This window comes from Zea mays, chromosome 6, assembly GCF_902167145.1.
Source record: "Zea mays cultivar B73 chromosome 6, Zm-B73-REFERENCE-NAM-5.0, whole genome shotgun sequence".
In the NCBI taxonomy this organism is placed as follows: Eukaryota; Viridiplantae; Streptophyta; class Magnoliopsida; order Poales; family Poaceae; genus Zea; species Zea mays.
Window position 1 is genome coordinate 127731950 of NC_050101.1, and position 13508 is coordinate 127745457.

General features: G+C 48.4%; 1 protein-coding gene across 1 annotated transcript; it reads right to left on the reverse strand.

Annotated features, from left to right (window-relative positions):
* Positions 1-11104: 11104 nt before the first annotated feature.
* LOC103629976 (uncharacterized) lies at positions 11105-13087 on the reverse strand. Its single transcript, XM_008651074.2, has 2 exons — positions 11612-13087; positions 11105-11526 (listed from the first exon to the last, which is right to left on the reverse strand). The coding sequence occupies exons 1-2, from the start codon at positions 11703-11705 to the stop codon at positions 11309-11311; spliced, it is 312 nt and encodes a 103-aa protein (XP_008649296.1). The 5' UTR covers positions 11706-13087; the 3' UTR covers positions 11105-11308.
* Between the last annotated feature and the right edge of the window lie 421 nt (positions 13088-13508).

Consider the following 13508-nt stretch of genomic DNA (forward strand, 5'->3'; position numbering starts at 1 on the left):
CAAGGCACATTTCCCTTTCAATCTCCCCCTTTTTGGTGATTTATGCCAACACAATATAAAGCAAGTAGAACAAATACAAAATCAATTCAAATAAGAACTCAATTTGTTTTGATTCAAATTTGACATATATGGATCACTCTTTGCCACCACTTGGTTTGTTTTTGCAAATCAAACTCAAATTTCTATTTCTAAGTCAAACACACATGTTAAGACATAAAGAGAGTCATTCTAAGAGAAATTGATTCAAGATTTCAAAAACTCCCTTTTTTTCATAATCAACATTTCTCCCCATAAGAAGCCAACTTTTGACAAGAGAGACAATAAAAGAGTTTTGACAAACCAAAAGAGTTTTGACAAACCAAAAGCTCTATTTTTACTATTTTCAAAATCTCTCAAGTGGTAGCTGATCCATCTATTGCTTTGGCCTTTATTTTCTCCCGCTTTGGCATCAAGCACCAAAACGGGATCAATTTTGGCCCCTTAACCCCATTGCCTCACCAAAATCTTCAAATAAGAACACAAAGGCAATAAGAGTACATGAGATGAACTTGGAATAAGTTACCCTCTCATCGGAGTGCAGTGGAAGTCTTTCATGGTCCAAGTCCACCTTTTCCCTTTCAAACCTCCTTTGAGACTAAAACAAGCAAACTCAAGCATAGGGTTAGTCTCAAAGGGTCAAGTTGTAGCACAGCTCCCCCTAAATATGTGCATCACTTGCAAAAAGGACTTGTGAGGTCCAGGGAGTGTTTGTACAACTTGAGCACCACAATAAGCAACAAAATGCAGAATGAACATGATCAAAGGCATAAACACAGGTATGCTACAATTCAACCCAAGTTCCGCGAATCTAAGACATTTAGTTCACTACGCATCCTGCAAAAGCTCTTCTCATCTAGAGGCTTGGTAAAGATATCGACTAGCTGGTTCTCAGTGCTAACATGAAACACTTCGATATCTCCCTTTTGATGGTGGTCTCTCAAAAAGTGATGCCGGATGTCAATGTGCTTTGTGCGACTGTGCTCAACAGGATTTTCCGCTATTCGGATAGCACTCTCATTATCACATAGGAGTGGGACTTTGCTCAGATTGTAGCCAAAGTCCCTGAGGGTTTGCCTCATCCAAAGTAGTTGCGCGCAACACTGTCCTGCGGCAACATACTCGGCCTCAGCGGTGGATAGGGCAACGGAAGTTTGTTTCTTAGAATTCCATGACACCAGGGACCTTCCTAAGAATTAGCACGTCCCCGATGTACTCTTCCTATCGACCTTACATCCAGCATAGTCGGAATCTGAGTACCCAATCAAGTCAAAGTTAGACCCCTTTGGATACCAGATCCCGAAGCAAGGCGTAGCGACTAAATATCGAAGAATTCGCTTCACAGCCACTAAGTGACACTCCTTAGGATCGGATTGAAATCTAGCACACATGCATACGCTAAGCATAATATCCGGTCTACTAGCACATAAATAAAGCAAAGAACCTATCATGGACCGGTATGCTTTTTGATCAACAGACTTACCTCCTTTGTTGAGGTCGGTGTGTCCGTTAGTTCCCATCGGCGTCTTTGCGGGCTTGGCGTCCTTCATCCCAAACCGCTTTAGCAAGTCTTGCGTGTACTTCGTTTGGGAGATGAAAGTGCCGTCCTTGAGTTGCTTCACTTGGAACCCAAGGAAGTAGTTCAACTCGCCCATCATCGACATCTCGAATTTCTGCGTCATAACCCTGCTAAACTCTTCACAAGACTTTTGATTAGTAGAACCAAATATTATGTCATCGACATAAATTTGGCACACAAAAAGATCACCATCGCAAGTCTTAGTAAAAAGAGTTGGATCGGCTTTCCCAACCTTGAAAGCATTAGCAATTAAAAAGTCTCTAAGGCATTCATACCATGCTCTTGGGGCTTGCTTAAGTCCATAGAGCGCCTTAGAGAGCTTACACACGTGGTCGGGGTACCGTTCATCCTCGAAGCCAGGGGGTTGCTCCACGTACACCTCCTCCTTGATCGGCCCGTTGAGGAAAGCGCTCTTCACATCCATTTGGTACAACCTGAAAGAATGGTGAGCGGCATATGCTAGCAAAATACGAATTGATTCTAGCCTAGCCACAGGAGCAAACGTCTCCTCAAAGTCCAAACCTGCGACTTGGGCATAACCTTTTGCCACAAGTCGAGCCTTGTTCCTTGTCACCACTCCGTGCTCGTCCTGTTTGTTGCGGAACACCCACTTGGTCCCCACAACATTTTGCTTGGTACGAGGCACCAGCGTCCAAACTTCATTGCGCTTGAAGTTGTTGAGTTCCTCCTGCATGGCCAACACCCTGTCCGGATCTAGCAAGGCCTCTTCTACCCTGAAAGGCTCAATAGAAGAGACAAAAGAGTAATGCTCACAAAAATTAACTAATCTTGAACGAGTAGTTACTCCCTTGCTAATATCACCCAATATCTGGTCGACGGGATGATCCCTTTGAATCGTCGCTCGAACTTGGGTTGGAGGTGCCTGAGATGCTTCTTCCTCTTCAACTTGATCATCCTGTGCTCCCCCTTGATCATGCGCCTCCACTTGAGGTACCTGTTCGTCATCTTGGGTTGGGGGATGCACCATAGTTGAGGAAGACGGTTGATCTTGCTCCAATTGTTCCTGAGGCCGCACATCTCCAATCGCCATGGTGCGTATCGCGGCCGTTGGAACATCTTCTTCATCTACATCATCCAGATCAACAACTTGCTCTCTTGGAGAGCCATTAGTCTCATCAAATACAACGTCGCTAGAGACTTCAACCAAACCCGATGATTTGTTGAAGACCCTATACGCCTTTGTATTTGAATCATAACCTAATAAAAACCCTTCTACAGCTTTGGGAGCAAATTTAGAGGTTCTACCTTTCTTCATAAGAATATAACACTTGCTCCCAAAAACACGAAAATAAGATACATTGGGTTTGTTACCAGTTAGCAGCTCGTATGAAGTCTTCTTGAGGAGGCGGTGAAGGTAGACCCTGTTGATTGCGTGGCAAGCCGTGTTCACGGCTTCCGACCAAAAACGCTCGGGGGTCTTGAATTCTCCAAGCATAGTCCTTGCCATATCAATGAGCGTCCTATTCTTCCTCTCTACCACACCATTTTGCTGAGGTGTGTAGGGAGCGGAGAACTCGTGCTTGATCCCTTCCTCCTCAAGGAACTCCTCCACTTGAAGATTCTTGAATTCGGACCCGTTGTCGCTCCTTATTTTCTTCACCTTGAGCTCAAACTCATTTTGAGCTCTCTTGAGGAAGCGCTTGAGGGTCCCTTGGGTTTCAGACTTATCCTACAAAAAGAACAACCAAGTGAAGCGGGAAAAGTCATCAACAATAACTAGACCATACTTACTTCCTCCTATGCTCAGATAGGCGACGGGTCCGAAGAGGTCCATATGCAACAGCTCCAGAGGTCTTGAGGTGGTCATCACATTCTTGTTGTGATGTGCTCCTCCCACTTGTTTACCTGCTTGACAAGCTGCACAAGGTCTATCTTTTTCGAATTGTACATTGGTTAGACCTATCACGTGTTCTCCCTTTAGAAGCTTGTGGAGATTCTTCATCCCCACATGTGCTAAGCGGCGATGCCACAACCAGCCCATGCCAGTCTTAGCCATTAAGCATGCATCTAGACCGGCCTCCTCTTTTGCAAAATCAACTAAATAAAGTTTGCCGTCTAGTACACCCTTAAAAGCTAGTGAACCATCACATCTTCTAAAGACAGACACATTTACATTTGTAAATAGACAATTATATCCCATGCTACATAATTGACTGATAGATAGTAAATTATATCCAAGAGACTCAACTAAAAACACATTAGAGATAGAGTGCTCATTTGATATTGCAATCTTGCCTAAACCTTTCACCTTGCCTTGGTTCCCATCACCGAATATGATTGAATCTTGGGAATCCTTATTCTTGACGTAGGAGGTGAACATCTTCTTCTCCCCCGTCATGTGGTTTGTGCATCCGCTGTCGATAATCCAGCTTGAGCCCCCGGATGCATAAACCTGCAAGGCAAATTTAGGCTTGGGTCTTAGGTACCCAACTCTTGTTGGGTCCTACAAGGTTAGTCACAATTTCCTTAGGGACCCAAATGCAAGTTTTATCACCCTTGCATTTTGCCCCTAATTTCCTAGCAACTATCTTCCTATCCTTTCTACAAATAGCAAAGGAAGCATTTAAAGCATGATAAATTGTAGAGGGACCATTCATAACTTTTCTAGGAACATGAACAATATTCTTCTTAGGCACATGATAAATATTTTTCCTAGGCATATCTCTACCATGCATATAGGAAGAACTGGAAGCATATATAGCATGAGAGTCATAGGCATGTGAATCAAAAGCATTACAACTCCTATGAGACTGTCTTCTATCATTGTACATAAAAGCATGGTTCCTTTTAGTACTAATTGCCATAGGGACCTTCCCTTTCTCCTTGGCGGAGATGGGAGCCTTATGGCTTGTTAAGTTCTTGGCTTCCCTCTTGAAGCCAAGCCCATCCTTAATTGAGGGGTGTCTACCAATCGTGTAGGCATCCCTAGCAAATTTTAGTTTATCAAAATCACTTTTGCTAGCCTTAAGTTGGGCATTAAGACTAGCCATTTCATCATTTAACTTTGCAATAGAAGCTATGTGTTCACTACAAGCATCAATATCAAAATCTTTACATCTATTGCAAATAACAACATTTTCTACACAAGTTCTTGATTTACTAGCTATTTCTAACTTAGCATTCAAATTATCATTAATGTTTCTTAAGCTAGAAATTGTCTCAAGGCAAGAAGATAATTCACAAGAAAGCATTTCATTTCTCTTAACTTCTAAGGCATGAGATTTTTGAGCTTCTACAAATTTGTCATGTTCTTCATACAACAAGTCCTCTTGTTTTTCTAAAAGCCTATTTTTATCATTCAAGGCATCAATCAATTCGTTAATTTTATCTACCTTGGTTCTATCTAGGCCCTTAAATAGACATGAATAATCTATTTCATCTTCATCACTAGATTCGTCCTCACTTGAAGAAGCATAGGTAGAGTCTCGAGTACATACCTTCTTCTCCCTTGCCATAAGGCATGTATGACGCTCGTTGGGGAAGAGAGATGACTTGTTGAAGGCGGTGGCGGCAAGTCCTTCATTGTCGGAGTCGGACGAGGAGCAATCCGAATCCCACTCCTTGCCAAGATGTGCCTCGCCCTTTGCCTTCTTATAGTTCTTCTTTTTCTCCCTCTTGATGAGCAAGGTGACGTCGTTCCCCTCATGTGAAATCTTGAGGGTGTCCCAGATCTGCTTGGCGTTATCCAAGCCGCTCACTTTGTGGTATTCATCCCTGCACAATGAAGCTAGAAGAACAGTAGTAGCTTGTGCATTCTTATGAATTTGCTCATTAATGAACATGGGACTATCCGAACTATCAAAGTGCATTCCACTCTCTACAATCTCCCATATACTAGGATGGAGAGAGAACAAGTGACTACGCATTTTGTGACTCCAAAATCCGTAGTCCTCTCCATCAAAATGAGGAGGTTTACCAAGTGGAATAGATAATAAATGAGCATTTGCACTTTGAGGAATACGCGAATAATCGAAAGAAAAGTTCGAGTTAACCGTCTTTCGTTTGTCGTAGTCGTTGTCGTCGTTGTCCTTATGGGAAGAAGTGGACACATCACTGTTGTCGTAGTAGACGATCTCCTTAATGCGCCTTGTCTTCTTCTTCTTCCCATCTTTTCGTCTATGACCTGAGCCCGAGTCGGTAGGCTTGTCATCCTTTGGCTCGTTGACGAAAGACTCCTTCTCTTTATCGTTGATCACGATACCCTTCCCCTTAGGATCCATCTCTTCGGGCGGTTAGTCCCTTTGTGAAGAGAACGACTCTGATACCAATTGAGAGCACCTAGTGGGGGGGTGAATAGGTGATCCTGTGAAACTTGAAAACTTAAGCCACAAAACTTGGTTAATCGTTAGCACAATAATTGCCAAGTGGCTAAAGAGGAATCCTCAACAAAACACAATAACCAACAAGGATCAATCACAGAGATGGCACAGTGGTTATCCTGTGGTTCGGCCAAGACCAACGCTTGGCTACTCCACGTTGTGGCGTCCCAACGGACGAGGGTTGCAATCAACCCCTCTCAAGCGGTCCAAAGACCCACTTGAATACCACGGTGTTTTGCTTGCTTTTTCTCAATCCCGTTTGCGAGGAATCTCCACAACTTGGAGCCTCTCGCCCTTACACTTGAAATTCACAAAGAACACAGAGCAAGGGAGGGATTAGCAACGCACACAAGACACAAGAATCAGAGTGTCAACACGCACACAAGTCGCAACAAGAGCTCGCAACACAACTCAATGAGTTCACAACTCCACTAGAGCTCTATATGCTATCACAATGAAACGAATGCGCGAAATCGATTTCTTGGTGCTTAGGAATGTTGTAGGAATGCTTGGTGTACTCCTCCATGCGCCTAGGGGTCCCTTTTATAGCCCCAAGGCAGCTAGGAGCCGTTGAGAGCAATCTAGGAAGGCTGATCTTGCCTTCTATCGACTGGCGCACCGGACAGTCCGGTGCACACCGGACACTGTCCGGTGCCCGATTCCCTTCCAAAAATGGCACAGTCGACCGTTGGCAACCTGAGAGCCGTTGGCGCACCGAACATGTCCGGTGCACACCGGACAGTCCGGTGCACACCGGACAGTCCGGTGCCCCCTTCTAGCCGTTGGCTCGGCCACGTGTCCCGCGCAGATCGCGCGGCCGACCGTTGGCCCTGCCGACCGTTGGCTCACCGGACAGTCCGGTGCACACCGGACAGTCCAGTGAATTATAGCCGTACGTTGCCGGTGAATTCCCGAGAGCGGCCACTTCGCTCGAGCCAGTCTGGCGCACCGGACACTGTCCGGTGCACCACCGGACAGTCCGGTGCTCCCAGACTGAGCAGATTCTTGGCTACCCGAGCCAAGACATTTTCAATTGGATTTTTCCTGTTTCCAGCACTTAGACACAATACATTAGTCCATAAAACAATGTACTAAGTCTGAGAAACATACCTTTATCCTTGGTTTGTACTTTGTCCACCATTTTACGCTTAAGCACTTGTGTCTGACACTAAATCACCAAAATACTTAGAAATGGCCCAAGGCACATTTCCCTTTCAGTTTCGAAATGCATTAAGACCTCGAAGGAGTCAAACCACTCCTCCGAGCCCTCAGGGGCTACACCCGGCGGGTGCGCTCGCGCACACCCACCGGAACAAAACACAACCGAGAAAGGCTGGTCCCCTTGCAAAAAAGTGCGACAAAAGCCTCCAAGCGAGTATTAACACTCCCTTCGAGGCTCAGGGGCTACTGTCGGGGACCATAATTAGGGGTACCCTCAAGGCTCCTAAATCTCAGCTGGTAACCCCCATCAGCACAAAGCTGCAAAGGCCTGATGGGTACGATTAAGTCAAGGATCGGTCCATTCAAGGGACGCGATCACGCCTCGCCCGAGCCCAGCCTCGGGCAAGGGCAGCCGACCCCGGAGGATCTACGTCTCGCCCGAAGACCCCCTCCAGCAACGGGCATACCCTCGGCTCGCCCGAGGCCCAGTCTTCACCGAGAAGCAACCTTGGCCAACTCGCCACGCCAACCGACCAAATCGCAGGGGCATTTAATGCAAAGGTGGCCTGACACCTTTATCCTGACGCACGCCCCCCAGTCGACAGAGCCGAAGTGACCGTAGTCACTTCGCCGCTCCACTGACCGGTCTGACAAGAGGACAGCGCCGCCTGCGCCGCTCCGACTGCAGTGCCACTCGACAGAGTGAGGCTGATAGCAGCCAAGTCCGACCTCAGGCGCCATAGGAAACTCCGCTTCGCTCGACCCCAGGGCTCGGACTCGGGCTCAGCCCCGGAAGACGGCGAACTCCGCTCCGCCCGACCCCAGGGCTCGGACTTGGGCTCAGCCCCGAAAGACGGCGAACTCCGCTCCGCCCGACCCCAGGGCTCGGACTCGGGCTCAGCCCCAGAAGACGGCGAACTCCGCTCCGCCCGACCCCAGGGCTCGGACTCGGGCTCAGCCCCGGAAGACGGCGAACTCCGCTCCGCCCGACCCCAGGGCTCGGACTCGGGCTCAGCCCCGAAAGACGGCAAACTCCGCTCCGCCCGACCCCAGGGCTCGGACTCGGGCTCGGCCCCGGAAGACGACGAACTCCGCTCCGCCCGACCCCAGGGCTCGGACTTGGGCTCAGCCCCGGAAGACGACGAACTCTGCCTCGCCCGACCCGAGGGCTCGGACTCGGGCTCAGCCCCGAAGGACGACGAACTCCGCTTCGCCCGACCCCAGGGCTCGGACTCAGCCCTGGCATCAGCCCACGAAGGGATGACCTTGCGGATTATTGGGCCCACGGGCCCCTCGGGAGGCATCTTGTCCTTCTGGTGGACCCAGGGGATATCTGTCCCCCACATGGTCCATGTCTGGCGGCCCGGTTTGGGACACGACCCATTTAATAGTGTCAGGGTCAGTCCAACACGAGCAATGTGCCGTGCTTGGGCCGTAGCCTCGGCCCGTAGTGCTGGACCGACTCGGCACGATTATATTTTTTTATTTTACAAAAATCGTATATACATATGTATAACTTATATTCAATATTAAAAACACTTGAGCATGATATTCTATTGGTTAGATAGCTTTACACGGTGTTCCCGCTCTTTTTTCCATCAGGCCGTGGGTGTGAACCCATCTCCTGCACCGCTTTTTAATATTTTACATAATTTAACCAAATGACCCGATGGGCTAATGGGCCGGGCCGACAAGGTTAGTAGGCCGCCGTGCTGTGCCCTCCTGCGGACGTCGGGCCCGTGTCGGGCTGCCCGTTTGGCCATATATATGCGGAGGTGTGGTTTGGGACGTGGATGTTGTCTGTACGGAGGGGCCAGACGTGCGGCGGCTTAATTTAAAATAGATATGAGAGGATATTTGTAAAAACATGACGTGGGACGACCGTTAAAACTGATGCTTTAATATAGTAGTGTCGGGGACCATAATTAGGGGTACCCTCAAGGCTCCTAATTCTCAGCTGGTAACCCCCATCAGCACAAAGCTGCAAAGGCCTGATGGGTGCAATTAAGTCAGGGATCGGTCCATTCGAGGGACTCGATCACGCCTCGCCCGAGCCTAGCCTCGGGCGAGGGCAGCCGACCCCGGAGGATCTCCGTCTCGCCCGAGGCCCCCTCCAGCAACGAATACATTTCCGGCTCGCCCGAGGCCCTGTCTTCGCCAAGAAGCAACCCTGACCGAATCGCCGCGCCGACCGACCAAATCGCAGGAGCATTTAATGCAAAGGTGGCCTGACACCTTTATCCTGACGCGCGCCCTTCAGTCGACAGAGCCGAAGTGACCGCAGTCACTTCGCCGCTCCACTGACCGACCTGACAGAAGGACAGCGCCGCCTGCGCTGCACCGACTGCGGTGCCACTTGACAGAGTGAGGCTGACAGGCAGTCAGGCCCGACCTTAGGCGCCTTAGGAAGCTCCGCTCCGCCCGACCCAGGGCTCGGACTCGGGCTAAGCCCCGGAAGACGGCGAACTCCGCTCCACCCGACCCAGGGCTCGGACTCGGGCTAAGCCCCGGAAGACGACGAACTCCGCTCCGCCCGACCCAGGGCTCAGACTCGGGCTAAGCCCCGGAAGACGACGAACTCCGCTCCGCCCGACCCAGGGCTCGGACTTAGGCTCAGCCCCAGAAGACGACGAACTCCGCTTCGCCCGACCCCAGGGCTCGGACTCAGCCCTGGCCTCAGCCGACGGTCTCTGCCTCGCCCGACCCAGGGGCTCAGACTCGACCACGGCCACGGAAGACAGACTCGACCTCGACCTCGGAGGAGCCTCCACATCGCCCAACCTAGGGCGCGGGCCGGCCACGTCAACGGGAGGCGCCATCATTACCCTGCCCCAAGCTGACTCAGGCTACGGGGAACAAGAGCGACGTCCCATCTGGCTCGCTCCGCCAGATAGGCTATGATGGCGCCCCGCACGCTCCCTAACGACGGCGGCTCTTCACCCCCTTACGGAAGCAAGATAACGTCAGCAAGGACTCGACAGCCCCGACAGCTGTCCCTCCGCCAGGCTCCGGCGCTCCTCCAACGGCCACGACATCACACGAACCGGGCGCCAAAACCTCTCCGGCCGCCACGATGGCGTGTACTTAGGGCGCTAGCTCCCCTCCGCTAGACACGTAGCACTATGCTACACCCCCATTGTACACCTGGATCCTCTCCTTACGCCTATAAAAGGAAGGACCAGGGCCCTCTTAGAGGGGGTTGGCCGCGCGGGGACGAGGACGAGACATGCGCTCGCTTGAAGCCGCTCGCTCCCTCTCCCGCGTGGACGCTTGTAATCCCCTACTGCAAGCGCACCCGACCTGGGCGCGGGACGAACACGAAGGCCGCGGGATTTCCACCTCTATCACGCCTGTCTCCGGCCACCTCACTTCTCCCCTTCGCGCTTGGCCTCGCGTCGACCCATCTGGGCTGGGGCACGCGGCGACATTCACTCGTCGGCCAAGGGACCCCCGGTCTCGAAACGCCGACAAGTAGAGATAGATATTTATTTTTTAGTAGGGTTCACTTTAATTTTAAATTTATTTGTTGTGAGAAAGGTCTATCACACTGGCTTTGCTACGCTACTGGACCATCACGTATCGTATAATTGTTTCACTATATCATCAAATATGATTATTGTACCGTCACAACACATGGACATTGTAGTTAAAGCATAGTTGTTGGCTGTAATGAGAGGTGACACGCGCGCAGCTGCATAGGCATGCATTGGCAAAAGAACGAAGAGTTCATACTGATGTTGAAGAAGGCGCAGTGACAGAGAAAGAGGTTGTGAGGTGTCGCAGTGACGGGTTATGGGAGGAGACAGGAGAGACGCGCCAGAGAAGACGAAGGAGGAGAGTTTTGGGCGGGAGAAAAGAACGAGCTTTCATGTCGTCAATGCCAGCAAAAGCTTCGCCTCCTGGATGCATACAACGGAGGATTTAGAGGAAAGCAGCATATCGCGGACAATCATGCACACATTTGCCAGGCTCACCAAGACCGCGCACGTTCCAAGAAAGCATGTAGACAGTTTTAGATTTAAAATTCATGGAGCACCAGAGTTATTACCAAGCAAATACAAATGGCATAGGCCATGGCTGAGGGGATGATGCGATGCGAGGCTGAATCTAATGACATGCATGCACGCACGCACGCACGCGACTGATCGACGCTATAGGAACCTGCATCCACGATCGTTGCCACGTCACATCCTCATACGGAACTGGGAGGGCTGATGGGCGGATGGCACTCGCGCTTGCACATGGCCTGGGTGTCCCAGCAGAACGTCGGCGTGTACTGGCTGGCGCAGCAGAAGTCGCAGCGCCCGTTGCCGCACGCCTTGTAGCAGAACGGCGGCGGCAACGCCAACTCCGCCTCCTGCCCGCGCTCTCCGTCTCCGGTAGTGGCATCTGCTGGCACTACTCGAGCACCTATGTATATGTATTGCGTCAGAATATATGCACACACAGCTCCGGCAGCGTAGAGAAATCACTCTTTTTTGGCCTATAAACTTACACTGCACGGAGGTCGCGAGACATCCGAAAAGAACGGCGGCCAGGAGCGTCGCCGCTGCAATCCCGTCGTCGCGGCGGCCGGCGTTGATCTTCATCTTCACCTGACGGTAAGCTAGCGCTGCCTTTTTTTTTTTCTTGGGGCTTTTGTTTCTTGTCGTGGCTACGTACGGCTGCCACAGTCCTGTTGGCTCTGGGAGGAAGATGATCGACTTACTTGGTGTATCGGTGTCCTAATAATATATAGGCCATCCGGCCGTTGATATTATACTCACGCTATTTGGGTTGGGGGCATAAAGTTATGGAATAAAATGCTTATAATACTACTCCAAAAACTATGCCACGAGATTTGTTGTCTTCCCTTACAAAGCATGAGAGGTATATATATATATAGCTAGTAGTATGTACAAGCTAGCATATGCCATATATATGGACACATCCCAGAGAGTGCATATCTACTAGCGATAATAATAGTCTTCATTGAACTTAATTGCTACGATTTGATCATCTTTTTTTATATGGCAGTGTTGCCTACAGTACAATAATGAAAATGTGCTATGAGATTTCTCTCTCCTTGCAAATAGAGCATGACAAAATACATGATATTCAAGCTAGCATATGCTATATATAGGGACATCCCAATGCATATTTAATTACGTTATACATACACATTTAGTGCTCCATTTGCCAGCAAATCAAATCCATATCAGTAGTATTTCCTTAACCAATAAGTATTTGTATTTAAAAATATTTATACCAGTAGTAAACGTTCTTGCTATTAGGGCCATTACTCTTTTTTTACTAGCATAATATGCCATTCGTTGCGATGGAAGAAAAATTATCTAGCGTTCACGCGATAAACGACAAGAACATTATATGTTTATTTACATTATGTATATTATATCAGTACTGAAGAATGAAGCTTTTGTCCAATAACATTTCTTTCGGATATTTTAAACCTGATATTAATATTAGCTCCAGTACCGATTTAAAATGGCCAGCGCCTGTCGATGATATTAGTACCGGTTAAAGACAAAAACCAATACTAATATTAAGTTATGTAGTACCGGTTCAAACCAACAACCAGTACTAATATCTTTAGTACCGGTTCTTTGATAGAACCGGTACTAAAACTCAACTCTTTAATACCAGTTACTAAAGATCTATCAACTAGAGCAAAAAATAAAAGCCGTCTTTAAAACCGTTTTTAATAACCGATATTGAAAGTTTTTCCCATTCCTGCTAGATGAATTGGATTTCCTACCAAAATCAGTATAGAACCGGTTCTTTTAAATAACCGATACTAAAAGTGATGGATTTAGTACCAGTTCTTGGCTAGGAGTGTCCCCTATAACTGCAGCCCTCTCCAAGCCTTTATGATGTGTTTGGTTTGTAGAGTCACTCTATGCTTCATGAGGTGATGCATCATAAGTTCATTCCATCAATTTTAGTGGAATCAACCCACTCCTCATGTATATACTAATTATTAGCTTATGAGGAATGAGATGGTGATGGATCAATCCATTCTATTCCACAAACCAAATAAAAAAGTGAGGAGTGAGAAGAAGATGGATCACTTCATTACTCAAACCAAATACACTCTTAGTGTCAATTCTCATTCGTGGGCACTGATTGTGTTGCTGAGTGTTGAGTATAAGTGCCACCCTTAGTCACTGAAAGTTTTGAATAAGTGTGTTGCGTTTCATAGCAGCAGTGATATCATGTTTGTAGGTATCTTTTACACACCCTCAAAATGGTACCCATCCATATTTTTCTTTTTTGTTTACTATCTATTTTTTTGTTTTATATGTTTTTCATAGAAACCATCCTCACTTCTGTCACGGTGACATGGAGAATATTTTAAAAATGAACTAGCCCTTAGGCAAGAAATAAGAAAATGT

What these genes read in the sequence shown, in the direction of transcription:
- LOC103629976 (XM_008651074.2), bottom strand. Translation starts at nt 11,705, where the DNA reads ATGAAGATCAACGCCGGCCGCCGCGACGACGGGATTGCAGCGGCGACG. An exon ending in TCTCGCGACCTCCGTGCAGT is followed by an intron (nt 11,527 to 11,611) that starts GTAAGTTTATAG and finishes ACATATACATAG; the next exon opens with GTGCTCGAGTAGTGCCAGCA.